Source organism: Ursus maritimus, unplaced genomic scaffold (assembly GCF_017311325.1).
Source record: "Ursus maritimus isolate PB19 unplaced genomic scaffold, ASM1731132v1 scaffold_13, whole genome shotgun sequence".
NCBI lineage: Eukaryota > Metazoa > Chordata > Mammalia > Carnivora > Ursidae > Ursus > Ursus maritimus.
Genome location: NW_024423675.1, coordinates 63,387,745 through 63,410,490, shown reverse-complemented (window position 1 = coordinate 63,410,490; position 22,746 = coordinate 63,387,745). Strand labels below are relative to the sequence as shown.

Here is a 22,746-nt window from a genome sequence, read left to right as displayed (position 1 = left end):
TTCCTCATAGCCAACCATATGGCCCCGATGAGAGCCAGAGAGCCAGAGTGTAGGAAATTGCTCATGCTTCCTATCTCGCTGCCCAGCGTCTGGCCGGCTCGAACCCCGGGCTCCTCAGAGCATCAGCCCAGGAGCACGGCCTTAGGCGGCCACGAGCGCTGTGCAGGCTTGAAAGCTCAAGCTGGAGCCCAGTTACAGTTGGTCCTGGGGACCCTGGTCTTACTGAAAGGCCAGGCACAGCTGCTCATAGCTAAAGGTCGTATGTGCCTCCTCCAGGCCAGGACAGAGCTGACAAAGAACCAGGTCTTAGGGGCGCCTGGGTGGCGCAGTCATTTAGTATCTGCCTTCGGCTAGGGCGTGATCCCAGCGTTCTGGGATCGAGCCCCACATCAGGCTGCTCTGCTGGGAGCCTGCTTCTTCCTCTCCCACTCCCCCTGCTTGTATTCCCTCTCTCGCTGGCTGTCTCTCTCTCTGTCAAATAAAATCTTTAAAAAAAAAAAAAAAAAAGAACCAGATCTTAGAGGTGAAAGTCAAGCTTGGAGCAGCCCCGACTCCAGCCACCACTCCCAGACACGGGCCCAGAGGGGACACGGCCAACGACTCAGGTACAAGGGCCACCAGCTGCCATGTGGCCTGTGCTACTTACACGACCATTTGGGGCAGCTGTGTCTCCACACAAATGCATACACTGCACCCAAGCGAGATGCACTCACTAGTATCCCCACACCCACTCACGCTCACTTTCAGATTTCCTGCCCACATGCCTGCCGCAGACCCTTGCCACTCCCGGTACCGGATGCCGGAAGTCTTCTCCGTCCACCTTTTCAAGGGCAGCCGGCACGGAAAGCACCAAGCTGCTGACCCAGCAGGTGCACAGGGATCTCCAGGCTGATACCCATGATCTTTTTCATCCTGACACAGGAACCGAAAAGAACACCGGTGCCCAGCTTAGCCCTTTTACTCACGATACATATAAGACAGAATGTAATCTTCCTGTTTCAAATACTGGCTGAAATATTTTTCAGTTCTTCTCAACTTAAAAGCAAGGCAAGGGTAAACTTTATGAGAATGGATCTGCTGCTCGGATTTATATAGATACATAACAGTTCTATTGATCTGAGGGAGCGGCAAGAAACTTGGTGGTGAAGGAAAGGCAAACTGCCGTGGAGAAGGTGTGCTTCTGTGAGCTCGTGTGCAGGTGGGACGGGAATGCGGATCAGACCATGAGAGAGAACTGGGTTTGCAACACGTAGTTTCCAATAAGGTTTTAAATGCTTATTCCCCAGATTGCTATTTGCAAAGTATCAACCCAAGGTTGGGGCTTGCTCTCATTTTTATAGTGACAGCCTTATGTGATTCCATTGAACCTTCTGGCAATCTAAAAATATCCAGCAAGCACTCAACTTTCCTTTGAACTGAAAGGTGCTTTTGGTAGGAAAGTCACTGTCTCTGCTCCTGGAAAGGTGCCAGGCTGAAAAGACTGGGTCCTTCCCCACTTCGATGTATTTATTAGTGTGTAATGTGCCATTTGGTAATTTATTCTTGAAGATCCCACTCTGGGAGCCATATGGCCATTATAACCTGGCACATTAGAGAACACATAATAGTCTAATAGTCTGAGAGATTTTCTGTCCAAAATGCTTGTAGTATTGAAGGCTATTCTCAACCACACAACCACAGTGTTTAAAAAATCGACGTTTCCAATACAGCATCTGCAAGACTTGCCTTATCCTTATGAACTGTTGTAGGAATAGTATGTAAATGGGCAAGGCCTCTCTATTTTGCATAGGATTTCTTTAGCCATTTCCTAATACCGTATTTCAGTAAAGCAAGGGAGGAGGCGTCATTGTGAATTATACCTCTGGATGCTTTTCTAACCTCCATGGATGACTCGAGTGATGTTATATGGGTACCAAAAAAAAAAAAGAAGAAGAAGAAGAAGAAGAAGAAGAAGAAGAAGAAGAAGAAGAAGACCCCTGTAGTCATGTATGCCAACAGCATACACACAACTCTCTCTCCCGGCTTCAGAACCTTCCTGTTATTCAGCATGCATCCGTCCACACTGCCGCTTACCCTCTGGCCAGTGGAGTGCGTCTGTGCTCATCAGCCCTCAGCAGTGTGGGTCCATGAACCCAGCCCAGGAACTCCTCCAAAATACCTTTGTCAAATGAAAACCGAAAGATCTTCAGTATTACAAAAGCAATGTACGCTTATGATAACATGTCAGAAAATTATCGTAAAACTAAAGGGGAAAAAGAAAGAAAGCAACCCTAATTCCATGTGGTTAGAGGTGGGATTTTTGACTCACTGCTGCAGAGTTTTCTTGAATGCTCTTTACGTGCATACACACACACGCACGCGCACACACACACACATTTTTTTTAACAGAAATGGGTTTTTGCGGAAGTGCTGTGTCAGCAGTTCTCGCCCCTGAATCCTCGTCGCAAACATCTTTGCATTTCTCCAGCACGCCCTGCTTCACGGTGACCTGACATCCATTCCCAAGGCAGTGCCGTGGTTTACTGAAGTATTTATCTTGCAGAATGGTGATACTCTTCCTGGTGCTGAATTTTTGCTACATTTCTTATTTCTTTTTAGAAAGAATTCCTAGAAGAGGAAATTTGAGGGCCAAAGTATGTGCTTGTTTTTAAGGCTCTGCATAGCTCCAAGAAGCACATTTTTATGTATTTTCACATTTCTGAAATCCGACTAATGTTTTAGGTCCATGTCAATGTTTACGATGGCAGTAGGGGTTTTTTTTCTTTCTTCTTTCAAGCTGTTATGAAACGGAAGGTGCTTTGTACAATTAGCATCCTTGTGGAATGAAGCCATCCAGTAGGTGAAGTTGCCTCCCAGAAAACAGATGTACTGTGAGCGGTCCTCCTGCCAACAGAGGGGCTGGTGTCTTCCCCACCCCCTCCTCTCTCACCTGTGCCAGAGGATGAGCCCTGGTATTTCTTGTTCATCACGTGGGCACATTTCTGTATTTACGATTCACTAATAATCAGCTACCATGATCATATCTTGGAATAACTAGAATAATTTTGGCATGACTTTCCATGCAAAAAATTGTGAGATCATATTTATAAAAATATAAAGAAATTTTAATGACAGAGGATACTCATTATAGAGCCTTTGAGGTTAATACAGTTCATGTTAGGTTAATCTTAAATTCCTCAAAAGTTCTATTTTATTAAAAATATGAAACAAACCTAAACCTTTGGTTGGCCAGTATGCATAATGTCTCCAACGCAGTGGGGAGTTTCGCCCTCACCTGTAACAACAGTGCCCAAGCATTCTTACTAATTCCAGCTGCATTTCCACATTCTTCAGGGATGATGTAATCGTGTTGACATCATAATTCATCGCCTGCAGCATGATGGCAAATTTACAAACCCCAGATTGTGGCGATAACACCGAGCATGACTCAGTAAGGAGCACGGATTGACAAAAATAAGCTGTACTTCCATTTCAACGTTGCTGATCCCTGAACATGAAGAGAGGAGAATCCATTCCACGTGAGTGGAATGGAAATTACTGGGGATAAAGGAGTTTAGAAATTGCTTGTTGAAAGTCAGTTTATTGCCATTAGCCTAACAGGCATTTCATTTGAGCTAATACCTACGGAGAAACCAGTTGTCATGACACGGAAGGCACTGCACTCAAAGCGTGACTCAGGTCACAGATCAGAAGAACAGACTAAGACATTCCTATCAAGTCACAGTGATTGCAGCATTAAATCTGACATGTTGCTTCAAAAGGAGAGCTTGGAGCCGCCCACAGTACATTTTGGGTGGATTTGAGAAATAGCAAAAATATGAAGCCCCCTTTCAGAGAGCACCAAAGTAAACCTTATAACATTAGAAAATTAGACACTAAGTGGGAAGATTTAATTGTAAATGCAAGAATTATATCAAATCTCCAAAATTTGTAGGGAAGAAAATAAAACCAGGGTCGTCAGGGTCAATTCCTGTCCACAGACTGCTCATTAGCTTCTTTAGTTAGTGGGTTTATGACCAACATGAACCTTATTTTAATTCTTGAGACTAACTTAACATTCCCCTTCAGCAAAGTAAAGTGTATTTTTCAAAACTGATAGGAGCAAAAATCCTCTTTTAAAAATCCACTATTTTAACTCCGTATCGAAAGCCGCAGGTGCAGATCTGCCACTAATCCTACTCCTGGTCCCCTGTTGCCACTTCGTAAATGACTCCCCAGGATGTGAAACTTGGAACGTGAGCCTGCCTGTCTGTGAGTCCTCGAGGACCCCTGGTTCCTGTTCACATCCCCTAGGACCTGGCCACAAATACCGATTATGGGGGACCCACTTCTCAGTATAGCGGCTCAGTGGGCCATGGCTTCTGCCACAAAGTAGCAGCAGTCTTGGAAAAGAGGCACCTGATCATATGACAACAAATGGCAATTAATGGCCTTTTCCCTCAAATCCCATTGTAAATCTTGTCCCTGTGTGACAAAGCCTGTTTCACGCCACACAGTTTGTTCTCGGTCTGCACGGAAGTAAAGGTCTGAGAGAGCTGCTTGGGGACATAAATCAGTATTCAGGTCAAAGAGTCTTCAAGCCGAAGGAGCTGGTAAGAAGCAACTTTATCATTTAGTCAATCTTCCTGCATTCCATGAAAATAAGAAATAATAAACCTATGTCAGACCACCCCATTAGAAGCATCAGTTCCTTTTTTTTTTAAAGAATCAGAGAAGATTATGCTTTCCTTCTGGAAAGCCAACCCAGTCCATGCAAGTCTGCACCCTTAGCATTTCTCAGTTTCTGCTGATTTGAGAAAGGAGGGTGTCAGGTTTGCTGTAGCAATAAAGGGGAAGTTCTGTGGCTTGTTTGGAATAAGCATCTCACTGCCTACACACAGAGCCTTCTGACGAAGAAATGTCACCATGACTCATGTCATTTGCAGGGAGTGATGCGCACCATGATACCTTTTCCTACAGAAAGGCCTTTCTGAATGTGGAGTCATAGAAATGTATTATTACAGGTCATGTGAACAGGGGGACATCCTGATACATTTTGTTATCTTAATTTGGGATCTCAACTAACTGGAAGTGGCTGATGCTGCTGGGGTCACGGAGACAGGAAACCATACTCAAGCTTAGTTTGTCGGACTGTCCCGTTCTCATCTCACTTAATCCAGTTTCCCCTTCAAGCCTGGAAGGGTCACCAGGGCCGGCGAATTTGGCCAGACTTCCTGGAGGGGGCAAACCCCTCCCTTGTCTATGACGGGTCTAAGCCCTGTCATAGCACTGATGCCATAGTGTAATTGTCTGATGGGGTCTCCATTCCCTTCTTGGCTCCCTTGAATCATGAACGTACTCAGGGCCAAGTGCTGGAGATAGCAGCACTCAGGACACATGGGTGGGCATTACCATGTCCCCACCCTCAAGGAACTTGGATCTGGAGGGGATGATGGATAAGGACACACCCAGCACAGGTGGTGGGAATGAGGCTAGGGTTAGGGACGGGCTGGTGAGCATGCCAGGAGAGCAGCGAACCCAGGCTTGGGGTCAGGGAAGTCTGCCCAAAGCGAGTTCCTCAATGAGAATCAAAGTACCAGTATAGTGGGTTAGCGGGCAAAGGAGGACCACCAGGGACACTCTCGAGGCGAGGCTGTGCTCGGCAAAGACCCGGCCTCCCAGAGGCCCGCTGGCCCCTTGCTCCCTGCCCCCGCCCAGACCCTGCACTGCCCGGAGGCACGGCCTCTCAGCAAATGCTCATGGAACGGACGAGTGAGTCCATGCAAACCAATAACCCAGCCCGTGAGCAGTCCGCCGTCCTTCCACAGGATCGCAGCGAAGGCTCCTTTATGAGCTATTAGCCTTTTGAAAATTTGATTCTAGACACAGAACTAGAATTTCAAATAATAAGGTGTTAGATCATTATAATTATCCCTAAAAATACTCACTAAATGCCCATTATGCCTGGCATAATCCAAAGTGTTGGGCAATTTTTTAAAAATACAGAATAATATTATGTTCCAACATGAGTAAGAACGGCAGAAGAAACGGGGTGCCTTTCCACCGTAAAGATGATCGATCCGCTCTCCCAGGGCCCTGTGGCTCTAACACTCTCTTGCACCAAACCGTGGGGGGTGAGGGGGGGCACCGCAAAGCGGACCGTTTACACTTCTCTGTTCAACATTATTTGGCTTAATGAGTGTCTCTTGTGCTTTGGGACAAAAAGGTACCAGTAAAGAGGCAGCAACGTAGATGACATTTCATTCCTGGCCCCAGCAGTCCGCCGTTCGCTTAGCAGCTCTGAGACTGGAGTCCAGGTACTTGCTCTTCAGCGGGACTTAATTAGCTTCTTTCCACTTCCTCCACAAAGCAATAAAATCAGGAGGGAAAAAAAACCTTAGATGGGAGAGAGGCCTGTAAGTCTGGATTTTATTTTACCTGTTAGTCAGACACTGCAAGGTGTGTGTTGCTGGGAGATAACATTTCTCGGGTCGCCGAAGGCACTGGGCTGGGGCCGCCGCTCACCGCCCCCCCAGTCCGGCGTTATCTGCTGCCAACACTCGTCCCGAGGCGTCTTCGCACCGATTCAGAAGGTGGGGCCTCGGTGGGGCCCGGCTCTCTAGGGCTGTGGGTTTTCACCCTCGTGTGCTGCTCAGGGGACCGATGCCTATCGGGGGAGGGTAACGCAGGAACTGCTCCCGCCACAAGCAGGCGCCCAAGCTGTGAACTTTCTGGAAGCGTTGAGAACACAGACGCGTTCGGTGGCTTAGCTCCACGGAGACGGGTGTGCGAATGAACAGCCAGCCCCTTCTCGGTCTCTTCTCCGCAGCTTCGAGCTGGAATCGCCGTGAGTGATCATGTAGGCCAGCGGTCCCAGGGCGAGAACAGCTGAGGTCCAGAAGAGCTTTAAATAGGGGGTGGCCGGCCTCCCAATGCCGCAGACCCGCAGACATGGTGGTGGTGCACGTGGAGAGGGCCGGAGACGGTCTGGAGGTCTGTTTCAGCTTCTGTTGTTAGTGTGCTTCACTTCAAGGATGAAATTCAGGTCCTGGTTCTAACTTTCAAGATGAAAGCTTTTTGGTTGTTGTTATTCAGGTTAATTGACATACAGCAATATGTTAGTTTCAGGAGTACAACATAATTCCCTATTTATGCAAAAAAATTTTTTTTTCCTACGATTTGTAAGATCTACTATCATATTATTACCTCTAGACCCCGTGCTGTTCATTACACGCCCGTGGCTCCTTGATTTTATACCCAGAAGCTTGTGCCTGAAATTATTCTGTGGTGCTGTGGTGTCAGCGGCCCTTCACTCACTGGGATCCGTCTACACTTGGCAAATGGAAGTCTTCTTGCTCACATCGTGAGGGTCTAAGGCTTCTCGGCACAGGGCTCCGGACTAATCCTTCTTCACACGTAAAAGCCAATGTCCTTCACCGGAGCCCCGTGGTTGGCTGACTTACAAGACGTCAGGAATACGGGCTCAAACCGACGGGACTAGAACTGCAGATTTCTGTGACTTTGTATGTATTCAGTTCATCCTGGGGTTATCACTTACACGGAGGACAGTGTCGCGGACATCACAAACGGTTTTTTGTGCCCAAGTCGGATCCACAGTCCGTGTCATGATTAATGGCCGGGACGCTATCTGCCCTGGGTACGCGATCTGACAAAGAGAACAAGCAGGTAAATGAGGCGCCCCTGACACCAGGGAAGTTAGCGATAACTCGGCCCCTGCTGATTTTCAGGCTTTCTTTCAACAAATAACTTACAGCGTGTGACTGGGAAATTCTCACTGCAGACAGTTACACCTCATTTTCTCTAATTACACTGATTTTCTGTGTCCTCCGGGTCTTTGTTCCATCACAGTGCAAAGCCAGTCTTCCAAGGCTAAAAATAAAGAGCATCCCTTATTAGAAAAAATATATATATGAATTTCTTTCCATGAACTCTTCATTTTCTTATCTTCTCTGTGCCCCCACCTCACCCTGCCCTGCTTACTTACACCCTGTTGAAGGTGTTCTGCTACTTTCGTTCTGTTGTTCCTTAACCGGGCATCTATGCCGTCCGAGTAGCCCTCAGACTAGCGGGCTCTTCTCAGTCTTCCCTGTCTGGCATGGTAGCTGCCCACCGCGTACAGCAGCTGAGCCCCTGGAAGGCAGCTGGTCCAAGCGGAGACGTGCCGTGATTGTACGATACCCACCAGATTCCGAAGAATTCACGACCAAAAAAAAAGTAAAATAACAACACTTGTTGGGGCGCCTGGGTGGCTCAGTTGGTTAAGCGTCTGCCTTCGGCTCAGGTCACGATCCCAGGGTCCTGGGATGGAGCCCCACATCGTGCTCCCTGCTCAGCGGGGAGCCTGCTTCTCCCCGTGCCCCTCTCTGTCTCTCTCAAATAATTTTTTTTAAAATGACACTTGTACTGATTCCATGTTGAAAATACTATTTGGGATATATTGGGTTAAATATTTATGTCACCTGTTTCCTTTTTATTTTTTTATGTGGCCCATTTTAAAATGACTCCTCTTTCTAATGGACAGTGCTGTTTCAGACTGTGTCCTTTTGCCAATGGTTTCAGAATCAAAGAGACAAAAATGCTGCAGAATTACTCTAGGAGAGTCCATTCCCGCTGGGTTTTATTGGTAATGCATTCCCAATATCAAAAATTGATTTTCTAAATGAGTGTTTTTTCCCACCACCCCATGGCTGACTCTCTAAAGCTAGAGGCTTTCCAGCTCCTCATCGCCCCCAGTCTGGCTCTGTCTGACTGCTGCTTGTGCCTGCACACTGCAGCCCCTCCTCCTGCCTGGGCCACCCGGCCAGAATCCTGTAGCTTCCCACAGAGCCGCCCCTCCCGCCCTCACCCTCACTCTCATCCCAATCCCCACCCCATGCCTGGCACCACTTCCTGTACCTCTCAGCAACTCCCACTTAGTGGTTCGGGGTAGGAAGAGCCATCCTTCCCCCTGCACGCCCAACGCTTGCACTGCCCAAACACTTGGAATTAGCACTATTTGGGGGCCTATCATTTGGACCAAACTCAATTGGACCTCAGTATACCCTCTACTTCCTCCTGGAGACCTAGCATGACTGCCCAGGGTTGTTGGTGCTCACACCCTGTGCTCCCCCAGAACCTTGGCCACCACCAGGATGAGGATGCAGTGAATACAAACTCAAGGAGGTCAAGAACAATGACCAACATGTTTACCACGTGCACTGCCTAGCACAGCACGCGCACATGCTCGATAAATACCTCTCGGGTGGCTGGAGGGCTGGGCAGAGGAAGCGAGGATAAGAGGGAGGGTGAACAGTGGCTCACAGGAGCCTGGGGGTTCCATGTTCTACACCCCTGTGTACGCAGGGCTGCCTGGCACACGGTGTGTGTGCTCAGCGAAATTTCATGGAGTGAACGAGCTAGGGCCGTGCTTCTTTTTTTTTTTTTTAATGTTTTTTTATTATATTATGTTAGTCACCATACAGTACATCCCTTCTGCACAGCCAAGGAAACAGTCAGAAAAACTAAGAGGCAGCCCACGGAATGGGAGAAGATATTTGCAAATGATACTACAGATAAAAGACTGGTATCCAAGATCTACAAAGAACTTCTCAAACTCAATATGCGAGAAACAAATAAACAAAGCATAAAATGGGCAGAAGATATGAACAGACACTTTTCCAGTGATGACATACAAATGGCTACAGACACATGAAAAAATGTTCAAAATCATTAGCCATCAGGGAAATTCAAATCAAAACCACACTAAGATACCACCTTACGCCAGTTAGAATGGCAAAAATTGACAAGGCAAGAAACAACAATTGCTGGACAGAATGTGGAGAAAGGGGGATCCCTCCTACATTGTTGGTGGGAATGCAAGTTGGTACAGCCACTCTGGAAAACAGTGTGGAGGTCCCTTAAAAAGTTAAAAATTGAGCTATCCTATGACCCAGCCATTGCACTACTGGGTATTTACCTCAAAGATACAGACGTAGTGAAGAGAAGGGCCATATGCACCCCAATGTTCATAGCAGCATTGTCCACAATAGCTAAATCATGGAAGGAGCCGAGATGCCCTTCAACAGATGACTGGATTAAGAAGTTGTGGTCCAGGGGCGCCTGGGTGGCACAGCGGTTAAGCGTCTGCCTTCGGCTCAGGGCGTGATCCCGGCGTTGCGGGATCGAGCCCCACATCAGGCTCCTCTGCCATGAGCCTGCTTCTTCCTCTCCCACTCCCGCTGCTTGTGTTCCCTCTCTCGCTGGCTGTCTCTATCTCTGCCAAATAAATAAATAAAATCTTAAAAAAAAAAAAAAGTTGTGGTCCATATATACTAGGGCCGTGCTTCTAGCGTTCTGTGTGCACACAAGTCACCAGGGCTTGTGCCAAAATGCGGATTCTGAGTCAGCCCTCCTTGGAGGGACTGAGACACTGCTCTTTGAACCCGCCGCAGGCGCCGCTGCTGCTGTTCCAGCAGGGAACCAGGGGTGGCGCTGTTGCATCAGCTGGGTCCTCCGCATGGGGGGGCCTCTCAACTCCTGTCATCAGATGACAATGACTATTCCAGGTCTGCGCAATCCCCCTCTGCCCCTTGATTCCAGAAGGTTCATAGCTACTTTTGCACAGAGGGGTCTCTTTCAGACAACCTTCCCATCGGCATGTTGCTCTCCCGGGATTTCGCCTTCCTGCAAGCCTGGAAAGCCAGCCCTCTTCCTTTCAACCACAATCCTCTGTCTGCAGCGTTTCGGTCTCCCCGGCCTTGACTTTCTCCAGGGCTTTCCTCCCACCACTACCCCCCCCCCCTTAATAGCAGCTCATTCTTTCTTTCCATGGTCTTTTTCTGTTTTCAAATCCAAATCAGATCCCTCCGCCGTGAAGCCTTCTGCCCGCCACCATCCCTGTGAACTTAGCTTCTGAAGTTGCCTGAAAATAACATCCTTGCACCAAAAGCGTGGGCTCAAAGGTCACGAAAGAACTCCCCATCCTCGAATGCGTCCGTCTCCTCCCTCCAGTCCCCTGGGCCGTCCTCCTCATTCTCACAGCCGGGTTCTCCTAACACTGCGTCCCCCTTGTGTTTCTCGGAAGCGTAGACTTTTCTAGCTCCTTCTGCTAGTCAATTCTGCATGCGTCTGTCCATTCCTGCACACGTGACAGCGGCTCTGTTAGACCCCGGCAGCAGAAACAGGGCTAAGGTGTTCCTGCCCTCCTGGAGCGCACAGCCTAGTGGGAAAAATGTGCAGAGAAGTGAGTAATGACACACTGCCCTAGGCTCCCAGTGACCAGGACACTCACGAGCGCTGTGGGGGCTGGGAGAGGCCCTCTGCTCAAGACCATCCGCCCGGGCTCAGTCTAGAGAACCTGAGGTCTGTACTGGGCATGTGAGGATGACGGGGTGAAGATGGGGTGTGGTCTAAGTAGAGACAGCAGGGAAAGAGGAGAGGTGGCTCTGGAAAGGCATGGCCACGTGGGCACCAGGGCCTGTTCTAGAAGCAGCATGGGGGCTCCCGCCTTCTTGGTCCTGACTCTTGAGATTTCTGCCCTTTGATCGCAGTACTTTCTTTCTCCAACAGTTAGGAGAGAGACAGGGGCGGGGGTGGGGGGAGACTTTGAGATGCTGTCAGCAGACAGGTGGGACATTAGGCCTGACGCTGATACCACTGCAGGAGGAGGGAGTGGAGCTCGAAGGGCAGGAAAGCAAATGCCTTTCCACCGACTCCAGCCCACCACAGCCCACTGAAGTCTCCGAGTTTCTGCAGACTTGCTCCCTGCAGACGATTCGGCACAGGATTGTAGATTGTATGGTACTCTTCTCCCGCTCTCTTATTTTCCGTGAGCATTGCCTCCCCGGCGCAACTCTAAGTGTCCTGAGCTGGGTACCTGGCATGCGCAGAGCAGACATTGGTCAACTCCTGTGTTCTAGACACTGGATCCTGGGGAGATGAGATGAACAGGACACACATCCTCTCCATGTATGCCATGTGCCAAGCGACAACAGTTCCTCATAGAGGGGCAAACATTTCACAGAGGTAGGTGTAAGAAGAAAACAGTGCTTAAGAGAAACATACCTGGACTTTTTGGCTGAGGCTGCAAGGAGAGGGGCAGGAACAGGTAAGCTGCCCAGGCACGTCTGAAGCTGCTCAATGTCCAGTGAAGCCTTGATTGCTTGATTACTCGTTTAAGCTGCAAAATCTCCAAAGACAAAAGTCTCTAAAATGTGCTGGCAAGGGTGCCACCAACTTGGTTGGCTCCTTTCCAAAACTGACCCTACCCGGGCTTTCCTGGGGTCGGGCCCAGGTGTTCAAGCGAAGCATTCAGTCTCCCTGCTACACTAAGAGTGCAGAAGGATGCCCACAGGCACAGGGGACAAATTGGGCTCAAGCTGCCATATGGCTTGGATTTCACGTTTTGACTGGCATGGTGTAATCATTTTTACAAAGTCTAGTGCCTTGCTACAGATTGTAAATGATAAGGTCACAAGGATTAGAGACCAGTTAAAAATGTTAGAAGACATATGCTGTGCATTTTACTAATGAATGGCCATATTTAAACATGTTCACTAATTAATGGCAATATTTGAATGGGTCCACTAATGAATGGCAATATTTGAAAGTGGTATTGAATTTGATACTCTGTGACCAGCGCTCCATTTCTGGAAGGAGCCAAATGCTCCATAAGGTCTGGGAAATGCTGGTTTTACAGCAAAATTGAGCCGGCCTTGCAAGATGCTAAAGGGAATTTTCAGGCAGATACAGACATTTGCCCGCCAAGAAGTTTGTTTAGATGACCGTGGATGGTGTGACCATTGTAAATACAAGAGTCCCAGCTTGTGGCCAAATCTTACTTTAAACTTTGGAAACAGGAAGCCAGGAAATGAAGGCCAGAGTGGGAAGATGCCGTGGACCGGACAGAGGAACTGCTCTTAAAATGGTTTCTGCAAAGAGAGGAAGCAGAGGGATTGGGGAGGGCGTCGCTGTAAGTGATGCCTGACCAGCCACGCAGAGGGCCCATTCTGCTCAACGCGAAGGCCCAGGACACAGCCCTAGCTACGGAGCCCGATGGTCCCTTGTCTCCTGTTTCCTTCTCTCTGGCCTGCACCTGCAGTTTGTTGGCTGTCAGTGTCTAAAGCCACCAAGCTAAAATTCCCTTTAAGGGCCAAATTCAGGCAGAGCGAACAAGGAGAAGACGGGCTCTGTGCACCTCGTCTCAGAGCCTGGGCATGAGGAGCAGGAAAACGGCAGGTGGGGACTGATCACACGCCACTCCTGACCCTCGTTCAGCCAGAAGGACAAGACTCCAAAGTGACTCAGAATTAGTTGGCCAGCAGCCTGTCTCTATGGTGGCACAATGTGGATAAAGAGGGTCCTAGCAAAAATGCTGTGTTTATTTGAGATTCTTTCCATGCCGTTGTTTGACGAAGGTCGTCAGTAGAAACACAGCGAGCTGGGGAGGGGAGAGCAGGCCTTCACATGCCTCGCTGCCAGGCATGGACCGCCTTCCACATCCCTACAGGGGGCAGGTGTGCAAATGCAATCAAAATGTATACTCCGTGTACCCTTTGACCCTGCTATTTCACTTCTAGAAATTTATCCTACAGATTTCCTTTCCCATGTGCAAACTGACCTGTGGAGAAGGACATTCCCTGCAGCTTTGTTTATAATGGCAAAATATTGGAAAAGACCTCCATGGCCATCCTCGGGGGACCTGGTTAGATGCAGTAAAGCACATCTGTCAGCTAGAATACCGCGCAGCTGCTTAGGGTGGATGGGCTGTTCGGCAGGCAGGCTGTAAAGGTAGTCAATGAAGGAGCAAGAAGCAAAGCACAAGGCAGACCACAATATCTTAGATGTCGTTTTTGTCTTAAAATAAAATGCATAAAAAATTTCTGGAAAGATACAAACTGGTGACAGTGATTATCTCCCAGAAGCAATGTAGGGGACCAAGGAGGAAGGGAGACTTCCGGTTCACCATATACATTTTGCACCTTTCGAGTTTGAGCTGTGTGCAGGTATTAGCCACTGAAAAAATACACAAACTACTTTTTTAAAACTCATGACCGTGTGAGTTATCTCTCAACAAAGCTGTTAAAGAAAAGGAAAAATAAATGGCCAATAAGCATTTTTAGGTTTAAAAAAAAACTATAAACATTTTGAAGCAGGAAATAAGTTTAAATTCTTTGTCTACGGTTGTACGTCGAACAGGTCACTGTCCAGCACCACCCTTACCCTCTGGAGCCCCTCTTGACTTGAGGTTTGGAGGTCAGCCCTGTTGAAGGTCAGCTAGCGGACGGGGTTGGTCTCTTCGTTGGACAAGCTCATCGTCTCTAGTGGGTCCCTGGTTCTGAGACAGATGGTAAAAGAAAATTCCCACTAGATGGTGCTCACAGCGGGTGTGTAAATTAAGGCACTGCGCGGCGGCAGCTTGAATGGCTACATACAGTACGTGATGAGACCGCGATGACGTAAGAAAAGGGAATCTTCAGAGTTCTGTTAAGAGCTCCCCATGAATGAAAATGAAACCAAGGAAAGTAAGGGCCTTTCATGGTAGCAACCCTAAAACAAAAATAATTTGGGGGATGGGAGAGGTCAATGTCACAGTATTTTGTGGGACTCTAGATGGCACTCGCCAACCATCCTTGATGATTCATATAGAACGTGAAAAATACAGGGACTCTGGGCAGCTCAGTCAGTGAAATGTCTGCCTTAGGCTCAGGTCATGATCCCAGGGTCCTGGGATCGAGGCCCGCATCGGGCTCCCTGCTCAGAGGGGAGCCTGCTTCTCCCTCTCCCTCTCCTCCCCTAAGCCCCCTACCCCCCCGCCCCCACTTAGGCTCTCTTTCTCTCACTCACTATCTCTCTCAAATAAATAAATAAAAATCTTTAAAAAAAAAATAAGGAAAATACAAAGGAATTCAGCTACTGAGCTATATTCAGCTGCCTTAATGTTATTTCTTTTTAGCCATTTGGAAGTTGCACGTAAAAGATTGTGTTAGTCTGTTTACATTTAGAGCACGGCATAGTTTAAGATTGCTTCCCACCAGGAGAGTCTGTGGTTTCAAGCAGCTGTGTACTTGAAAGGAAGTAACCTGACTTTCTTCTTTTCAAGATTGTGTTTTCGTGCGTTATAATCTAACACCGCTTCCGTTGTGTTGCACGGTCTTGTCAGAACAGTTTTGCATGTATCAGTGGCTGGTCACCCGTGGGGAGCCCAACTGTTCGGATACTCTATTTTTAACACACTGAGGCCAGATCACATATAGCACTGCTGCCATCTTCTGGAAAGTCATACACCTGAACGGAACGATTTCATCTGCTCCAAAGAAGCACAGATGTGTGCCTCGGGCTTTGATGTTTCCCTTGACTATAGTAAGGGGTCCTGAGCCAGGATTTGATTCTTAGAACTTCAGAGCTATGGAAAGGAATAAATGGCACATAATAAAATGCCTTTCTAATAGATGCTGTCATGGCAGAAAACAGGCAGGAAGAAACGTGGGCTTTTATGTACAGATCATTCCATTTTAAGGATCAAACCCTTATTTTGAGGGTCTTTACTTGCAGGTACCAGCTGGCTCTCAACTGTATTGATTAGCAGACACTGAAAGTTCTGCATCAAAAGCTGTTCATTTGATTCCTTTTCATGTTTCCAAAGAGAAAATATACGTACATCTCCTTTTGAATGTCTCCGTGATGGGCATATGGGAAATCAAACTCAAACATCAATCCAATGACTTCTCTACGGGCAGTTCCTCGAGCTCCCCGGTAATACAGGAGGGTCTAGCGGACTGACAGGGAAGGTGCCTCTGCACGTATACAAGCAAAGTGAGGCCAGCATCCTTCTCCATACAGCAGTTAGGAGGGTTGACAAGCCTGGCATTTCCCAGGAGTTCCCAGTTTCATGCAGACTTTCACATAACGACAGTTATTACCAGAATAGTGGGAATCACTTTAATTAACAAGGGGCTTCACTGTCACCTTACTTTTCTATCGAGTTTTGTTGCCTACAAAGCATTGTAACTCTATGGGAAAACAATTTATTGTGTTTACTATGTGCCAGAGACTGTGTGAAATAGTCATTACCTTATCATTCCTTCTTTACCAGAAAAAATAAAGAAAGAGATATTAGGATCACACCAGATAATGAATAGTACAGAAAGGCCTCATCTCCAGGTCTGTCTGACTTCAGAGGGTTTACTTTTAAACATTGAAGTAGATCCGATTTTGAAAACTATAAATGCCTACTATGTGATTTCATGTATTAAAATGTGTGGTTCTTTTACGTATGGTCTGGGTCCAAGGTTTTATCCATCCTTAAGGTGAATAGTCAATACATATTAATTGCAAGGCAAAAAATATGACTTGGATGGTAAGAATCGTTTTACTATTTAAAAAAAGCTTGTCTTACTGTACGTCCCACTTAGTAAATAGTTGTTTTAAAGTTGCACGCCTCGTTTTAGGCACCTAGGATGAGCTCGTTCCTACCGTTAAGTGAATAGCTTGGCGCGAACCTCCCAGGCAGCGAATCCAAAGATAAAAATGAATTGGATTAACATATTCATTGTCAAATGAATGACCTGTGTGAATGTCAAGTGGTGACCTTGTTCCTGGTGTTGACTTCTTTTTTTTTTAATTTAATTTAATTTATATTCAGTTAATTAATATATAGTGTATTATTAGTTTCAGAGGTAGAGTTCAGTGATTCATCACTGGGGTTGACTTCTAAGAGCAATTGTCCTGTGGGTACTTGGGATTGAAAACACACGGAAAGAGATTCGAACTACCATTTTGCAAATAACATAGACGATTCAAGTACTTGTTTTTTTATACCGATCCATTTGCAAAAGAATTAAGTGACCTAGTATAATGTTTTCTGTAGCAGCTGAGCTGTCAGTGGCCAGAAGAGAGGCGGAAGCGGTAGGAGGTGGATGTCGACATATAAATATGCGCAGCCATCCCCATAGATCTACAGATACGTAGATAAATCTACCTGTATGTCAGGGTGTCCGTATCTCTACCTGCAGAGAGAGAACTGACTTCCATGGCTGGAAGGCTGAACAGGCAGGCCCTAACTCCGCCGGCAGGTCTCTAGGAAGGGGGCAGGCTAGCACAGCTGGAAACTGTTGTCCCCAGACAGACCCTCTACTTCTTGGGAAAACCTCAGTTCTGCTCTTAAAACCTTTCAGCAGATTGAATCAGGCTCACCCAGATTATCTAGGATCATCTCTCTTCCTTAAAGCAAACTGAGTATAGATGTTATAGGCCCACAAAATAACCTTCACAGAAACACCCAGATTAGCGTTTGAGCAAATAACTGGAGACTGTGGTCTAGCCAAGTTGACATGGAAAGCTAACATTGTAGGAGCCAAGGTGATATAATCTATATATATTGCTTTCTAGTCAAATCTAAAAAGGGATAGAGTTTAGAGAGCCAACATTATAAGTATGTATTATGCTTATAATTTTTAAAAATCCTTTTTAAAAGATTTTATGTATTTATTTGAGAGAGGTAGAGCACAAGCTGGGGTGGGGGCAGAGGGAGAAGCAGACTCCCCACTGAGAGGGGGGCCCGACGCGGGGCTTGATCCCAGGACCCTGGGATCATAACCTGAAACGAAGGCAGATGCTTAACTGACTGAGCCACCCAGGTGCCCCTAAAAGTCTTTAAAAAAAACATTTTTAAGCTACAGAAATTGATGCCATTTATCAGATCTATCTCAAGAGAAAACAATCCGCGAAAAGTATACTACATAAATGTTTGATAGTCCCTCCCATCAATTAGTATTTACTCGTAAGGTATCTCTAGCAGATGTGAGACCACAGTTAGTTCATAGCAAGTCCCGGGTAAATTGCAGCCTTCTGCATTATCGGTTAGAACAAGATCCATGTGCCCCAAAGGAGAGACAGGCAGAGTCAGCACACTGAATGTGAAAATGTGGGAGCCAGATCTGTCTTCTCCTCAAGCTCTTTCTCTAGAAATATCTGTGCTACTGGCAGTGTTTGAAAACTGGCCCAAAACGTTACCTCAAGGAGTTTTGTGTATGCCTAAGCCAGAGTTCCCCAACCTTCCTCCATCCGCCGTGCCCTTAACAACTCAGTAAGTGTTTCGTGGTTCCTAGGCCAAAAGAGATGTAGATTTGTTTATCAAATACTTAGGTCCAAACAGTGTTGTTTATTAAATACTTAGGTCCAAGTAACATAGTAAGAATTAATGTCTTAGCAACACAATAGTCATTTGAAAAGATACTTCACATAAATTGAAAGAAAAAATAGTTTATTTTGTTCTTAAATAACTACATCTCCTGTTGCAGACAGATGTTTTCCTATCACAGCAACCAAAACCCAGCTCTGCAGACATACGTCATCAGCAGAAGGGGAGCGCAGTCCACAGTAACACCATGAACTGCCTTCAGTTATAATTCACAGAGTGTCCAACACATAGTATCACTGTGCCTTCCTCAAAAATTTAAATATCCCACTGCTCCCCTGTGAGCTTGTTGTAGTCCCCAGGGTGCCTTGGCGCACAGTGTGGTTCACTGATGGGCCTAAACATTTGTACAAGCACCTGCTTGAATTCTGAAGAACGTAATTAAAAACGTGAACACTTTGGGGGAGCCTGGGTGTCTCAGTCAGTGAAGTGTCTGACTCTTGATTTCGGCTCAGGTCATGATCTCTGGGTCGTGAGATCAAGCCCCGTGTGGGACTCATCACGCAGTGGGCACGGAGCCTGCTTAAGTTTGTCTCTCTCTCTCTCTCCCTCTCCTTCTTTCCCTCCCCCACCCTAAAAAAAAAAAAAAGAACAAAACAAAGCAAAGCAAAAAAAAAGAAGAAAAACCCTGAAGATGTTTAAGATCAGATCTTCTAGATATTTCCCCATTTTATATGAAAAAGATTCAAGTTATTTAGCTAGGAAGCCCATGGCACGATATCGCTGTATTTAAGCTATCCTCTCTGAATTGAAGCAAATGAACAAGTACACTAATGTGGAATCATCACCAGTGGATTCTCGCAGTTTCGGCTTGCCTTTTGCCCGCTGAAATGCGGAGGCCTTCATCTTCATGTGCGCTTCCTTGTCTGTTATTTTTTAGTCCATTCTTTGTAGTCCCAGTGTGAAAGGGATTTAATGTCTTTGTGTCAGGAAAGGCCTATTTATTCTGACAAACTGATCGACCTCCAGGGTGTTCCTCTACCATGAAACTGATTTTATATCTCATCCACTAGCTAATAAGATGTGAAGCGTTTTCCCTGTCACGCCGAGAGATCAGACTTGCTTCCGCGGAAGGCACTGGGGTGGAATCACGCAGTGAGCTCCTCTCGATGATTGAACCGTCCAGGCTGCCTTTCTCCAACATCGTGCGTGAGAGCAGAGCGGTGGCTCTAGGGCAAACCCAAAGATGAGCAGACACATTAATAAAAAAAAAAATTGTTGTTCATCTTAAGAGGAAGTGCTAAGATCCACTTCTTTCGCTGTTCACTGGATTAGCTTTCAGCTCAGGGAAAATAAAAAAATGCCAGAAATTAAAAGCCGGTGGTGTTGGCGGATTGTATAAAGACAATCTGACACACACCCGTCTCCCACCAACACGAATCTTTGAATAAAGTTCACATCCCACAAAATGGGGGCCAATCCCTTTGCTGTGAGAAGACATAGGAAAATCATGGCTAGAAGGTAGACTGCATCCTATCTATAGAGACCTTCTCCTTATCAAATTCTTGCCTTTCTTGCTTAGTACGCTTGGAGATTAAGACAGTTTTCAGACAAGCTGTTGAAACAAGAAATCGGACACGGGGAGGGAGGGAGACCTGTTTCTGTGGTGAAGATAGCATGAAGGAAAACCGCCTCAGACGGGCTGTTCTTTTGGAGGCAAGGAAGGGTGGTGGTGTATTGGGGGTGAAGCTGGACTTTTCTGTACCCTGTTTGTCTGGGGTTTTGTTTACCACTTCGAACCAGTCTTACCTGAGGCAAAACTGCACTAACTTCCTGGCTCGTGCTATAGAACATTCATCTGAGAACTTGTAGCCTCTGCAACTTTTTGTGTCTTCCAGATTCTCGCTGCCATTACTCTGTCCGTTATCGGTGGCTTAGTGATTTAAAACAATAATCGTGTTCCTGTTTTGCTTTATTTTCTTTTTTTCCGACTAGGCCGTACTTGGGGCAGGGTCTTGTAGGAGACAGTTTGTCTCTGCTCCACGTGGGGTCAGGTGGGGCAACTCATCCGGGGGCTGGAACACCCTCCTGGAGATGTGGCTCAGACGCTCGGCGGGCGAGCTGGTGCCGACTGCCGGCTCGTAGCTCCGCCAGGACTGCTGGCCTGGGGCTTGGGTTCCTCTGCACACGAGCCTCTCAGGAGCCGCTGGCAGGAGCAGAAGCTGCCTGTTTCCTCGCGCCTGGGCCCAGAAAGCAGCGTACCGTCACTGCCATCATGGGCTATCGGCCAAGTATGAAACATCCATATTTAAGTGAAGAGACCTAGAACCCACCTCTCCATGGGAAGAGAACCAACTCATTCTGGGCCGATGCTGGAAAACCACCCCTGCTGCCTGCACTGCGTACTCCTTGCTCATGCTCTCCTCGCTGCCAGAGCGTCTTCTCTGAATACGGTTTCTGTTGTGAGACATGTTTCTCCCCAGGGAGTTAGAGAATGTTCGTTGAAAGGAACCTGTTTTCTAGTGAAGCAACTACTTCCTTAGCTGTGAAATGGGATGAGGAGAAAACAGTCCCTGGCTGTTATCTGCTTGATGTTCAGAACGTGTCATGTGGACTAGCTCACCCACCTCGTACAGGATCCGACGTGATAGTTATTGTTACCCTGGTTTCTCCAAGGGCGCAGAGCTGAGGCACGGCTGCCAAGGTGGCTCCCCGAAGTGTGTCAGTTGGCAGGTGACAGGATGATGACTTGAATCCCGTGTGTCCAACTACAGGGCCCACACCCTTAGCCAAACCATCTAGAGCATGGCTGGTGGTGATGGAGTCATTCTGAAGGGGACTATAGATTCCCGACAGCGGGAGGACAGCTTCCTTCTCCAGCAGTCACTTCTGTAGCTTTCTTCCCTGAGGATAGAGGGTGGAGAGCAGTTAGTTGCTCCCCAGGTCTCTTCCATTCTGTGGTATGTGAATGATGAAAAGGGGTACCATCACCAGGTGAGCAGATCCACTCCAGGCCACGTGGTAGCTACCTGTGGCCACCACAACAAATACCACTGATTGGGGGGCTCACACAACAACAACTATTTTCTCACACTCCTGCAAGCTAAAAGCCCAGGAGCAATGTGTCAGCAGGGTTGGTTTCCACTGGGGCCTCTCTCCTTGACTTGCAGATGGCCGCCTTCTTGCTGTGTCCCGACACGGTCATCTCTCAGTCCATGTGTGTGTGTGTGTCCTGATCTCCTCTTATAAAGATTAGGGCCCACTGTCATGACTTCATCTTACCATGCTTACCTCTTCAAAGACCCTATTTCCAGATGCAATCACATCCTGAGGTACTGGGGATCAAGACTTCACCATATGAATTCGCAGGGGACACAGTTTATTTCTGCTTTCTGTCATAGGCTTTCAGTGCAAAACTAAGTCTATTAACATGAACATATAAATCCTCAGTGTATGTGCACAGACCTTGGATGTGAAATTCTTGAATAAAGTTGTCTTCCTCGTATTCTAACACCAGTAACACTCAACAACAGGTATTTATGTGCATCGTTGTCTCTTCTGCCAGACAGGAAACATCATAAAGGTAGGAAATATGACTCACGCACCTTTGAAACCTTGTTAGAGTGCTTGAACATTATGTAGTAAAGAGCAAACAATACCATCAAAATATAACTTTGTTTCTCTTTGCAAAAAGTAATTTGGCACAGACACGGTGACACAGTCAGAAGAATGACTGCAGTGAGCTTGGAAAAGGAAAAACATGTTATGTCCGAACACAGCCAACAAACCCATCCCTAACACGTGTGTGTTCTCCTGCAGCTCGTCTTCTGCCGGGACTGTAAGGAAGCGTACCATGAAGGTGAATGTGGCGCCCTCTTTGAAGCCTCAGGAGCGGCTACTCAGGTAGAGTGCCCTCTTCCTTCCACAAAATAGGGCTCGGGATGTGGGTGAGAGACAAGAGCTGGTTCCTGAAAGTCAAGAAGTTTCCAATCTAAAAAACAAAAAAATCAAAAATAAATAAAAACAAAACAAAAATAAACCCAAAACCAGACTAGCCTACACCCACGGGGAATGGGGGCTCTGGCTATCCCACCCTCATGACCCTGCCAGAACCACCCACCTCCTCAGGGTAGGGCTGTAGATGTCCATTGGGATATGCCCATACTTTCCCCAGGGGTATGTGGAATAGGGAAAAGGAACATAGCATGATCAGAGGAGTCTTTAGACAAAAGAGAAAACAATTTAACAATTTCTGAATCAGATCAATCAATATTAACCCCACATTTATATTTTTTTCAAAAGTGCCGTGTTTAAAATCATTGGTGAAACTATCTCCATGAATGATGCGCATAGAAGTCTTACACGATGCAAGGATATTGTTGTTTCTAAGCAATATCATGAAGTATGCTAAATTGTATTTCAGTCTTGATTAGGTAAAGAATGTGTTTACTGAGCCTTAATCTCCAGTATACTCTATCAGGCTCAGGGAAATGCAAATACATTTTCTTTTATTTATTAATTATGATCAACCAAACCTTAGAGAGAAGGAGTAAAAATTTCAGCACAGTTGATGAATTTTACTCATTATTTTTCTACTGATAGAGATGTTAACAAGGTTTTAAACATCAAAT

At 46.7% G+C, this 22,746-nt stretch overlaps 1 protein-coding gene across 2 annotated transcripts in view; it reads left to right on the top strand.

Moving 5' to 3' along the window:
• Positions 1–22,746, top strand: part of PRKN (parkin RBR E3 ubiquitin protein ligase) — a 1,045,173-nt gene that overhangs the window by 984,776 nt on the left and 37,651 nt on the right. For both annotated transcript variants that reach the window (XM_008688480.2, XM_040628035.1), the window contains exon 9: positions 21,935–22,018. In XM_008688480.2, the coding sequence (XP_008686702.2) occupies positions 21,935–22,018 (84 nt within the window). The remainder of the gene's footprint in view (positions 1–21,934; positions 22,019–22,746) is intronic.